Raw genomic sequence first — 13,074 nt, forward strand, 5'->3', positions numbered from 1 at the left:
AGTTAATTAAGTTGAGTAAACTCTGCATATGCTCACGTAATAGAATATATTCAGCCACTGCCACTGAAAATGTCGACTGTTGTCAGAATCACCTCTGATTCACCTTTGAAATTTTGCAAAGACACACTTGCCTGGAACAACTTTTGGAGATTCAAATAAGATATTGATGGGGGAAGGGGCAGGACTGATCTAGGATTGACCCTGAGCACTTGTATTTTTAACAAACTCCATAGGATAATTCTAATGCACAGCACTAGCTGAAAAGTATCATTGACAAAAAATGTTTAATAACATGTAAAAATATCCACAGTATATGAAATAAGCTGTTTACTGTGTGTAATATGATTCCACTAAGAAGAAAAAAGAAATAAAGTTAACAGTTTTCTCTGATGATATATATAGGTAACAATTCAGGAGTGCCTAAGTTTTGGAGATTCAAACTTGCATTTGCAAGTCAGTTCTTTTTTATTCGATAGGTTAATTATCCATGGTCTGTAGTATTTCTTTACTGCCTTCCTTTGGCTAAAAAGGGTGTTCCTACCATTTCCAGTGGTATTTTGGGGTTGGTTATATGTGTACATAGATATCTCCTAAATTGCATATTCCTCCATTTGACTATGTGAGTTCTTTGAAATATTTCCACGTCCTAGGTCTGGCAGATACATCAAAATTTGACATGCAGACCTGGATATCCACTTGGAAGGGAAAAATGGAGAGAAAGCCAAGTGCTAAATGAAATTCTCTCCCAGGTCACATTTTTAGAAAATTTTATGGCCCTGATTGTAGTCTGATGTTAGCTAAAAGAGGCCATAAATCCTGAACAAGCTCATGCAGTTAGAACAAATTTTGCTTAGAACTCCAGAAAATAGACCTAGTTATCTCTCTGCTCAATATGTCAACCACACATGTACTTTCAAGTCTTTCATTTCAGATGACATTATTCTTTGAGAAATCCTCCAACCTATGCACTTGCAGTATTATCACATTTCCTTTAATTAATGTGCTTGAGTCACTATTTCTGGAGTCTTAGTCCTTCAAAAGTATTTGGTTCCCAGGACTCACTCGCACTTACTTGCCTATAAAATTTTCCCTGGTTTTATCCATCAGGCCGTCTGAACTGCTAACACCCATTGAGGCTGAAGAACCATTTCCACTTAAGCAACTGCCATCTTATTATTGAGTTAGAAGAGTCAGTGGCACGTTTAATCTTATCGGATATAGTACACCCTTGCATTCTCGCAAGGCTGTGGTTTTTGCCTGTTTGTCACCATCCCAAGGCTGCCTTTGTTTATTCTGCCTGTCAGAATCACACACTTAAATGCAGTTGTTTTCATTATTATCCTCTAGCTCCCTTCCCCTTGGATCCTTTATTTCTTTTGGTGTATGATGGGAGAAAAAGAAAGAAGGGGGAATTTAAGATGTGATTTTTAAATATTTTTCCATATTATATTTTGTGTAATGTTGAAATCTCTAGCATAGTTATCTGTGTATCCTGTGCTCAGTGGATATTATTCTTATTCCCTAGGGGTGGGGTCTTATTTTGCAAAGGCAGGAATAATAAGTAGGAGTGGTACAAACCCAGGAAATGGACCTGTCAGCCTAATCTTTTCCCAGTTGACCTCTGCCCACTACTGGCAGCAGGCCCTTCAGTGAAATTGTCCAAGTCCTGCTTTATCTTTGCTCTATTTTATGGCATCTGCTGTTTGGTTTAGATTTACATTTTGATATGACATTTCTTTTGCTGGACGTGTTTTTCATTTCAACTTGCAATGAATTTTACTTTCAGTTACAATTATATGAATAGTTTGATATTATACTCTTTCTTTAGGAGATGAAAAAGATGGTTAGTTGTTTGTTTTCACTCTATACCAATAATTTACTTGGCATTTAAATTAGATCTTGAGTTTCTGGAGGAATGTATGAGTCAGTGAGAATAAGTTTTTATGAGAGGGAACTTTGAGAGATTTTCTTTTACTACCACTTAAAGATATTGATTTCTTTCTCACTATAGAAACTAAAATTAAACACATGTCTACTAAGAGTTCACTGTGGAACAAATAAGTGGTTCTTAAAATAGTATGTCAGAGAAGAAAAAAAAATCAGAAAATGGCTAGAGAAGTTATACTTTGAATAATGTTTGCCCTCTACAAAGGACAATGAGAAGATCCTCTTGCATAAGCAGGGGCCCAAGCAAAACTTTTGGCTTCCCTTCCTAGTGAAAAGCCACAGAGACTGTATGTTGTTGTCTTCATGATCTATTCTTCTCCCAATAGGTCTCTTCTCTGTCCTTACCTGAATCTTTTGCTTAATATTTGACTTTTTAAATTTAATGGTAGCCCACTCTTCTTTCAAAAAGGTTTTTGCTTTGTTTCACAACAGTACACACACTGCATTAATATTAAAAAAAAGAAAAAAAAAAGAAAAAAGAACCCAAAACACTGTTAGGGTCTCCTACACAGACCCTGACAGCTCAGGGCTTTCCCTAAAACTGTCCTGAGCCTTAGCTGTGGTTCCTACTATCACCTTTGGTGCTTTTGTTTACCCTCATGGCTTCAGGGTTCAATTTTTGAGTGATTCCCAAATATGTAATTCTCTGATCTCTTCCTTGAATAAGAGTTACGGAATTCCAATCTTCTGCTGGATCATTACACCTGGATTTTTAGCTGACACCTCGAACTCACATTGTTTTTCATCCAACAGTTTAATTCTTGATAAAATGGGCGTGGCCATGTTGATTTATTACCAAAATTCCCAGAATGATTCAATCATGGGAAACCTATTAATATAATCCACCCATAATCAAAGAATCTAAGGGGGATGGGAACCCTATGATCATCTACATAGGTTCTGAAAAAGCAGAGGAGCCAGCCTCTCATTTGACAGCCCCTCATAGACTGGCATAGGGATATATATTTAAAAAAAAAAAAAAAAGAGTGGGAGGTAGATTTAATCGGACCAAAAAGTTATAGACATCCATAGAATGATAGAAGCCATTTGATAAAAATGAATATAAGGGGCTTCCCTGGTGGCGCAGTGGTTGAGAGTCTGCCTGCCAATGCAGGGGACACGGGTTCGAGCCCTGGTCTGGGAAGATCCCACATGCCGCGGAGCAGCTAGGCCCGTGAGCCACAACTACTGAGCCTGCGCGTCTGGAGCCTGTGCTCCGCAACGGGAGAGGCCGTGATAGTGAGAGGCCCGCGCACCGCGATGAAGAGTGGCCCCCGCTCGCCGCAACTAGAGAAAGCCCTCGCACAGAAACGAAGACCCAACACAGCCAAAATTAATAAATAAATAAATTAATTAATTTTAAAAAAATGAATATAAGATAGCAAATTGCATCACATACCAAAATAAATGTAAAGTGAGTAAAAGACAAAGGCTAGGTACTCCCACCTCTGGGCCTTTTCAATATGCCTCCTTAGAGGAATGATCCCCTGGGAGGGTTCTGGAAGGCGGGAAAGAAATCCCGCACTCAACTTGAGAGCGAGCCTATGGAGGTAGAATCCCTCTTCCATTTCTTTTGTAACAAATTTAGGCTTGGTAATGATATGATTTTCTATGATTTGGGAACTATTGTAATTTCTAATTGTTTCTTTCCTTCCAAAGTGTCTTCTTCAGTTTCCTAGGCTTACTATATTCTTTGGTAACAGAAAACGAAGCTTCAAGTTATATCAAGTCCATTTTCCAGCTAACCTCTGTTTGTTGGTTTTTTAAATAGCAGTATGAAAATCTCAAGATGTGATTTCTAGGCTTTAAATTCTTATTTTCAGTGCAGTAAATGAAAGGCTTTTTATTTTCCATGAAAGTTGGGAGTCAAGATGGCTCACAGTAGGCACCTTGTGTTTTCTGATCAGCCACACTGTGCAAGCCATGGTGCTATAGTTTGATGTAGAACATCTTTTATTTTGTAAATACATATGTCTCAGATACATATTTCAGCAATAAAAGGTGTTTTATTAATTTTATCAAATAGACAAAAAGAGCTAAAAGATGCAGTTTTGCACACACCCAAGACTCAAGATCATTTTAGACTATTTAACATTTTTATGTGTAAAGGTGACTTGAAAACTGCCCGGTCGGGCAGCATTTTGAATGTGGACAAAAGGGGATGAGCCACACCCAAACCAGGAAAGAAAGCTCATGCTCGGTATTGATCATACTAAATGATATAACTTATCCCTGATTTTTCTTTGTTCAACCTCTGAACTGACTTTTGTTTATTTTAATGTCTTTCAACCACTATTATTAGGACAAAAAGAGAAATGACAACGTGTAAGTTTCAGTTTCCCTTTAACAAGTGCACAGTACTCACCCAGGACATTTTTCTTCTTGTGTATTTTTGTAAAGATACATTTTCCACTTTTCTTTTCTTTTCTAGTAACTTGTTTCTCCATATCACAATCCAGTGGCTGCTGTTATTTTAAGATGGTAATAAATTTGTGTTCTGAATCCTTTTGCTTATGTTCTGACCACTCACTGTGGCTTCTGTTTCAGTGCAGTGTTGTGCAGTATTGTATGGTGCTCAGAACTCTACCGAATTCTGGAAGGAAATATATTGTGAATACGTAGCCTGGAGCTTTCATGTTATACCCACACAATGCTCTCATCACTTTAAAAGGGGGCTTTCATTAATGTGTGTGTACATCTGTAGTTTCAGCCTATTATTTTCTCTTCTGTTATATAATAGTTTATTATCCTACTAAATTAAATTATCAAATCATGTTCATCTTAAGGAATAAGATAATTTATACAACCAGAGCATTCTGTCATAAGAGCATCAAAATATCTTTGTTATACAGCTACTTGAAATGTTGAATGCTGGGGTCTCTTGTGACACTTGTGCACAGAAGTATAACTTGTATTGATGATCATGTATCATTTTCTCTTAACAGTTGACTTCAAACCCCGTGCCAGCATGGATACTGTCCATCATATGCTACTTTTTGGATGCAATATGCCAGCGTCCACCGAAAATTACTGGTAAGGGATGGGTTCATAGTACAGAGGGGTGAGAAAATGTGTTTTTTATAAGTACAAAGTGCATCTCTGCAGGTATTTTACAACTGATTAATAAATAGGCAGAACATTTCTTTTTTAGAAAACAATATTGTTCTTTTGCATCACATAGTTATCATGGGTTGATTATCACAGTTATTTAGTCTGCTATGGAACACAACCATCAGTCTTTGTCACTGACTTTATAAATATATGTCTGTTGTCATAGATAGTGTGTCAAGGTGGAGACAGCTTGTGAAGAAAGATTGAAATTGAGATAATGGATACTCTGATGTTTATTTCTTTAAGTTCATGATTCAACCCAAAGAGCACCACAGATCTATTCACTGAGTACTCTTTTATCCCGGACATTGTGCTAGGTGATCTGTATACCCCATTTAAAATGAAAATTAAAATTTAGCCTAACGTCTTTGCAAAGATGGTATTATTGTCCCCACTTTACAGGCAAGGAGTCTGAAGCTCAAAGATTCAGTGACTTGCTCAAGGTAACAAGCTGGTTGGTGTCACACCAGGATTGAACCCTGGGTTGTTTGATTCCAAATCTAAAGTTATTTCTCTTTTACCACAGTGCCTCCCATTTATTCAAGTAACTGTAGCAGTTTTAGAATTTAATCACTGCAGTGAATCTTAATATCATGTCTTGAACCATCAATAAACATCTATTAAATGCCTGTTATATGCCAGAACTGCAGCAGGTGCTGTGGGATGTTCTAGGATAAATAATTTTCTACCCCCAGAAGCTTACAGCATAATTATGGCTTGAGATCTTCCCTTTCATTTTATTCTTTGGTAGTTCATGAAGATCAGTGATCTTTGAAAACAGCCGTGTGTTTTAAGCCTCATCTTTTGCACGTATAGGCAGAATCTCTGTTACATATTTAACAATCCAGAATGACTGTTGTGTCCTGCTTTGCACTGGAAAGGGATCTGTTCTGTGGTCCTGCCCCTGCATAATCATGTAGACTGATAGACCTTTCTCTGTGCATCCTAATATTCATCAGGCTGATTTGAGGCATGCAGCGACTGCTTTCTAGTCATTTTTATAATAAACAATTGTAATATGTATTTGGAAGTGTTAAAAGCACAGGGCAATTAGTGGAAATCTCCATGGACCAAGTACCATCAAAGCATTTGTTAATAGGCTTAAGTTATTTGATGAAAGGGGCGTATCACATGGGAACCCAGCTCACATGACTGGGTTTATATAAAAATGGAGTCAGCAAATCACAGTTAATACCGTTTGATATCAACATTCCTGTTTTTGCTCTTCAGTAAATTTTTGTAAATAAAATCCTGGCATTAAAAGATTATTCTGTGACAGCCTTTTCTGAATCTTATTCAGCAAATCACACATTTTGGTCTTTATGTTTTAAAAATATTTCTTGTGAAATTAGCAATATTTACCTTTGAACTAGAATTAGTGAAAATGGCTAGAGGGAATGTAAGCTTTTAAAACCTGCTTTAGCAGATTCTCTTGGTTCAAGAGAATGAGTGAAAAAATAAAACATCACTTAAATGTTATTATGGCCCTAATTGTTAAGAAAAATTATATAAAATGAACTAAGCGTAGTTCACCGTTCTCATGTTAAGGGAATATCAGAGCAAACACATTATGTTGCCTCCTTTAAAATATTAATATTCTTAAATATACTATTTTGAAATTAAGTTTGTAAAATATATTTCCAAAAGACTTCCAGGTTGGGGAAAGAGAGAATTCAAAGAGAAACGTGAGAGTGAAAACAGCAATTTTGAGTAAAGTAATTGCTGCACGTATTTTTTTTGCTAAAATTACTACTTGAAAGACAGCATTATAGAGTGAACGTGTAGCTAACTGTCTAGATTCCATGGGTAAATTATTTATCCCATGTGGGCTGGCCTTGATTTTTTCATTTTAGCAAGGGACTAACACTAGATCATTTATAGAACTCCTCTGTGCTCTAAAATTCCATAATTCTATGAATATAAATTGCATACAAATGCTGAGTCAGATTGGAAAGACATCTTTATTAGGAGTTGGAGACATGAGTAAGTTGCACTTGTTAATAACTCACCTCAAGCAGACAGGCCACTGTGTTTTGCCATTGAGTTGCATCACTGAATAATTAGAATTCTTAATGACATTATACCCATGTCATTTTGTTTATTTTTTAAATTATTTTATTTATTTTCTTTATTTTTTTTCTGGCTGCGTCAGGTCTTAGTTGTGGTACGTGGGATCTTTGTTGAGGCATGCAGGATCTTTCGTTGTGGTGCGGGCTCTTCATTGTGGCGTGTTGGCTTCTCTCTGGTTGTGGCACGTGGATTTTCTCTCTCTAGTTGTGACGTGTGGGTTCCAGGGTGCGTGGGCTCTGTAGTTTGCAGCACACGGGCTCTCTCGTTGAGGGGTGAGAGCTCAGTAGTTGTGGCGCAGGGCTTAATTGCCCTGCGGCATGTGGGATCTTAGTTCCCCGACCAGGGATCAAAACCACGTCCCCTGCATTGGAAGGCGGGTTCTTTACCGCTGGACCACCAGGGGAGTCCCTATACCCATGTCATTTCAAATGGATTTTTAAAATCTGCCTTGCAGCACATATTCCCTGTTAATCTATAGAGTAGTTATAATCGACTTTATAACCGTACACCAAGGACAATAAACTTTTGAGCTTTTAACCAACTCAAAGTGTTCATCTAACACTTAAAAGTAGGGTCTTTTTACTACATATATAGGATCTGTTCAATATGCAAACTAGTAAATGTACATTAAGTAAAACTGTTCCAGTGACCTGGCTTTAACAATCCAGCCTTATTCTCCATTTAAAAATGGGATAGGCTTTTTCTCCCCCAATATTTGGCAAAATCCATGCCTCTTTAAAGCATTAGAGCTTACAGCATATTTCATGGGCTGAACTTTTCAGTTGCTTCACAGAAGCATCCTCTACTCCCTGCCCCCGATGCCACTCAGGCTCAGCCCTGGGGACAGTCAGCGGATGTTTTCCAACTGCTTAGCCTCTTATCCTCCCACCTGAATTATAACACTAATAACAAAAATCTATCAGTGTCAAAAGCCTTGCAGTATTTTTCTGCATTGAGTCATGGACTTTATCACACTCATTCTGTAGTTGCAAATCTATTCTTCAGTTGCTCCAAGATATAGACAGTACTTAAATGAAGATTCCTAGACTTTCACATATATTTTTGGTTATGATACCAGTAGTGGCTTTTGATGTGTAAGAATATCAAGAAATCATTCATACCCTAAGGAAATCATTTTGAGAATACAAAGCTGTTTTAGTGAAAGAAGATAAAGCAAAGAGGATATTTTAACACCATGATGCGAATAAAAATTCACATTTTAAGGCAAGACAAGAAAAATTTAAACATAAATTTTTTCTCTGCCCTTTGGCCTCCTCCCTCCCCTCTAGTGTGCATTGTGCATCTGCATTATGCGTTAATCATACCTCCCCAATGACAGAAATATCTGGTCAAATCATAAAGATCAATTTTTCTTCTTCTGGCAACAGCCGTGTACTTCTTTAGAAGATAACATTCCTTCCTCAATCCTGTCAGGGCTCACGATGACCCACCACTCACCTTGTACGTGCAGACATCTTTGGTAAACCTTATGTACAGTGGCAATTATCATTTTCCTTAACGATAGAGATTGGTGCAGAACTGACTGGTCAGACAATCTGGGAGATGCTGGGCTACACCTAGTGTAAGTCCTTAGCTTAAATACTCACCTATGACCTTATTCATGTCACTAGCAATATTATTTGTATTCTGCCTATTTTACAAGATAATTGTTTCTTATGCTACCAAATATATGACTGAGCCTCAGATAAAATTAATGATGATTAGGCGACTTGAAACCATTGACCAAATATATAGTCCTATAAGATCAATGATTGTAATAGTGTAACTCCAGATATGGGAAAAAGCAACAAGAGGAAACCATATCCTGAACCATAACAGCTTCGTAAGACAGATGGTCCAGAGGCTTTTGGCCACTGTTAACAGGACCCAGTCCAGTAATAGCACATTGAGTGGCCTATCAACAAAATATTTGCCTGGTCTGGGAATGAGCATCCCTAGCAACATGGGACAAATTGGTCACGAAATGCCTCCCAAACTTTGGTCGAAATTAAGACTGAAAGAGAAGGAATTGTAAGATAGAAAATGTTGCCCACCATCCAGTTCTACAAGAGTCAAGCCATTAGCCACTGCAGTTGCTGACCTACAGTACACCCTGAAAGGAATTCAGGGTGAAGGTCACGATGAAGCACTTTGTGCTCTGGGAAAACTGGCAAAACTGGCTCTCAGATAGACATTTTCAGGAGAAAATTTTATGAACTCAGTTTCTTGCATCTTCCCATAGTTAGAAAAGCATTAAAACCATTAACTAAGATGTCTGTTCCTTGTGACTAACAGCAACCTTCTACTGAGATGTGTGCTTGATTGCACATACTCCCTGCACCAAAATCACATATATACCGACCTTTTCCAAACAGTTCTCAGAGCTCTCTGAGAGACTGTCTCCCAGCTTATAAACCTCAGTTTGGCTCGAATAAAATTTTCCATTTCTTTCTTAGATTCACTATTGATTAATTTTTTGTTGTTGACAACCAAAGTGTCAAGCTCAGATTTCCTCTCTTTTCTGTTTGTTAGCTAGGATTTCCCCGTTTTCACTTTAGTTTTCTGTTTTCATTGCCAGCAAGTTGGCAAATAGGTGTGTGTCTGTAATAAACATTTTTTTCCCCTGAAATTATGAAGTTATAATTCATCCCCTGTCTTCAGGCAGCACTTTTACTATGACGGCAAAGAGCTATTCTGATGATGCTTCACTGTGGTGCTGCCCTCCTTTGCTCTTTGTAATTGCCTCTTTCTACTGTTCATTAAAATATACTTACAGTTATATTAAGTTCACATGAAGATAGTAGACACAGCGTGAAGCAGTTTTCATTATTTAGTCATTTTAATTTTAAAGTTTTTTTTTTTCTTCCACATATTCCATCCAGTCTTTTGTGTCTCGTTCCAAATTAGCAGCTCACACTGGTAATGTGTCTAGTTAATTATATGCATGTGCATTTAAATTGCATACATTGATGTGAACCTTTTAATATACTGTGGGGTGGTCCCTTTCTAGTTAGAGTGGGCCTGGTGCTCAATTCCAAATTAACAGACCTCTCGAGGATGCGAATAAGGACCAGCTGATGGAAAAGCAGCAGCTCTGCTGGCCCATGTCAGGAAGGCAGCAGTACCTGTCAGATTAAGCCTCATCCCTTCTTTCCCAGGCTTTTAAAGGAGGAGACAATTACTGCATCTAGGCACCAAGGGAAAGTAATAGCACCAGGATTGGAGCAAGCATAGCAATAGCACGATTTGTTGGACTCCATTTGTGCTTGCAGACTTAAGTCAAGGTGTAGCAGTTCTAAGTTCCCCCAGATTTGTTGGCTGAATATGAGCCATAACTGAGCAGATGCTCTTTGTGGCTTTTTGGAGTCAGTAGGGAAATGAGGTGCTGAAAACTAGGTAATTTAGATATTAAAAAATTTATTCCTGCTCTCCATGAAAATATGGTAAGTTTTAGGAGACCTTGGAAATTGAAATATCCATTTATCTATTCAATGAATACCTTTCTTTATTCTTACTGTAACAAACATTTTTTTAAAATAATGAGTGGTTAGCTACTCAGAGTTTCAAGCTTTGAAAATCATAGTTTTGTTTATACACATTGTTTTGGCATTTGGAGTAATTCTGGAGCACTTCCTCTGTGATGTGAGGTTGTATAGTCTTATACACTTTCTATTCTGCTGAGCACAAGGCTTAGGGCTTAAGGCAACTTATGACTGCAAGCCCCAAGATTGTGTGTTTACAATACTGGGTGATTAAATTGAATGGGCTTCTTCTGTATTACGTCTTGTACTTTGACGAAATCTATGCAGAGCTAAAATTATTGTTTTCAGTCTTATTAATTAATATTTGATTTGGAAACTATTTCTAATGATGCTTATGACCAGCTACTGTTTACAAATCTAAGGGGGCTTCTACAGGTTGTTGAATCTTTTTGAAAAGAAGAATCCCAGCTGGTTAAATGAGGCTGTTTCCAGCTGTTCTAACTTGGAATCATTCTCAAGCTAAAGCAGTAGTGCTTTACCATCCTATGAAGCTTTAGCTAAGATCCCTTTCAACTGCTTCTATTTATTAACCACCTGCTGTGTCTTTTTAAATGCCACTGTCTTCACAGGGTTACAGATGCTGATGAGGGGAAAGAGACAAGTAGCTAAAACATATAAATATATATAAATATAAATATATATATATATATAAAGAGAGAGAGAGGCCTGTATGTGAGACACCCTGCTTGGTTACTCATTTAAATGACTTTTTTTTTTTTTTAGGGTGATGTTACTTTCCAGAAAAGTCTACAGCTTTGTTGCCTCCCTTATGATGATAATGATTCTTTGGTTGAGAATGGTATTTGCATACACTGCCTTTATGCACCCTCTCCACATCCTAGCTACCTGTCACCCGTACACTATACAGCAAGAGTCACAGCATGTCTTCTGCAGTCCCCTCTGTTTCTTCTGCCGTAATGAAACTTCTAAAGTTTAACGTACATAACATCCTTGTCAGTATAAATAAAAGTAACACAGTCTCCAAAATCTGTGATATCCCTTGTTCTAAGCACTATGAAATGTGTCTTTGAGTGTAGCAGCAAAGTTTAGACATGAATTACTGCTAGGCTAAAGTTAATTGCATCCATTTCCTTTTTCTCCTTTAATATTGTAATAGATTCATATTATTATATTGCATATCTGAATGGTATAAAGAATCTTCATTCAAATATAGTTGGCATCTTGCTCTAACTTCTGGTCGCCAATGATCATATTCCTTCTAAGTTTCCATTCTAAGTTTTAGGTGCCTGTAATAGAGGTGTTGATAGGAGTTCCTTAGCAACTGACCAATTCTTAGTGGACTAGTGTCAACTTTAATAAAATAGAATGGCATGGTTGTAACCATTTTGAGAGTTTAAACAGAAACCAGCATTACATAATTTTGAACATTATTATTTTCTCACAAGACGAGTATTTATGTTAAATAGGATGGCAGTGTTATAGCACAGTGCTATAACATTTAATGTAGAGCCAGAACTTTGAAATCAGAGCATCTTGGGTTCAAATCTCAGTTCTACTACTTGATAGTTGTAATAAACATTGGTCAAATTATTTAATCTGTATTGGTCTGTTTCCTCATCTATAAATGGGACTACTAATCTCGCCTGATTGGACCATCACAAAGAGTAAGTGAGGGGATGTCAGTAATACGGTTGGTGCAGTGCCTGGCACGTAGAGGTACTTAATAAATGGTAAACTATTCTCTTTATTCGTTTATTAATAAGGTATTTATTAACCATCCACTACGTACCAAGGGCATTCTTAGGCATTGAGAATTTGGTGTGAACAAAACAGATATACCATCTGCTGTTGTAGACTTTAGAGCCTCTCTAATCTGTTGGTGGAGAGGGGTAGGGTGGGGAGTGAGAATGATGCCGCAATATTGTGGTGCTATTTTTCCGGCTGGTGCCTTTTAATCACCTCTCCTATTTAGCTTTCCGATTAAGTATCCTTCTAATTACTATGTTAATGCATACACATTGCATTGAAATTCACATAGGATTTGTCTGAATTGGGAAATGTGTTCTATGGGTTTATAGAGCAGTTAATGAAATTTGAATACCTGACTCACGCTGGATGTCATTTTGAAAAGTAAGGACATTCCACATATGCCATTGATTTTTATGTGTGTTTCTTAAAGAAACTTTCTGACTTTGGATTAATTTTCCTGTGATTCTGTTAGATGCTTAATGCATTAAAATTGGAATTTAAGACTGTACAGACTTAACTTTAGGGCATGACAATTTTATTAAAACAAGTTTTTTCAGACCAAAGAAGAAATGACTTATCAGTTCTGATTTTCTCTGAGTAACCTTGGGTTTTAACTAACCTTTCACAGATAGAACCAGAGGAGTACTTTAACAGTCAATCATGCTCTATTTGGATAATTCAAAATGACAGGCTA

The 13,074-nt window shown here is 37.3% G+C and overlaps 1 protein-coding gene across 9 annotated transcripts in view; it reads left to right on the forward strand.

The window, feature by feature from the left end:
- The window catches only part of PAM (peptidylglycine alpha-amidating monooxygenase), a 281,560-nt gene that overhangs the window by 173,752 nt on the left and 94,734 nt on the right, over positions 1-13,074 (forward strand). For all 9 annotated transcript variants that reach the window (XM_036849091.1, XM_036849095.1, XM_036849092.1 and 6 more), the window contains one exon: positions 4,893-4,980. In XM_036849091.1, coding sequence (XP_036704986.1) covers positions 4,893-4,980 — 88 coding nt within the window. The remainder of the gene's footprint in view (positions 1-4,892; positions 4,981-13,074) is intronic.

The sequence above is a fragment of the Balaenoptera musculus genome, chromosome 3, assembly GCF_009873245.2.
Source record: "Balaenoptera musculus isolate JJ_BM4_2016_0621 chromosome 3, mBalMus1.pri.v3, whole genome shotgun sequence".
NCBI lineage: Eukaryota > Metazoa > Chordata > Mammalia > Artiodactyla > Balaenopteridae > Balaenoptera > Balaenoptera musculus.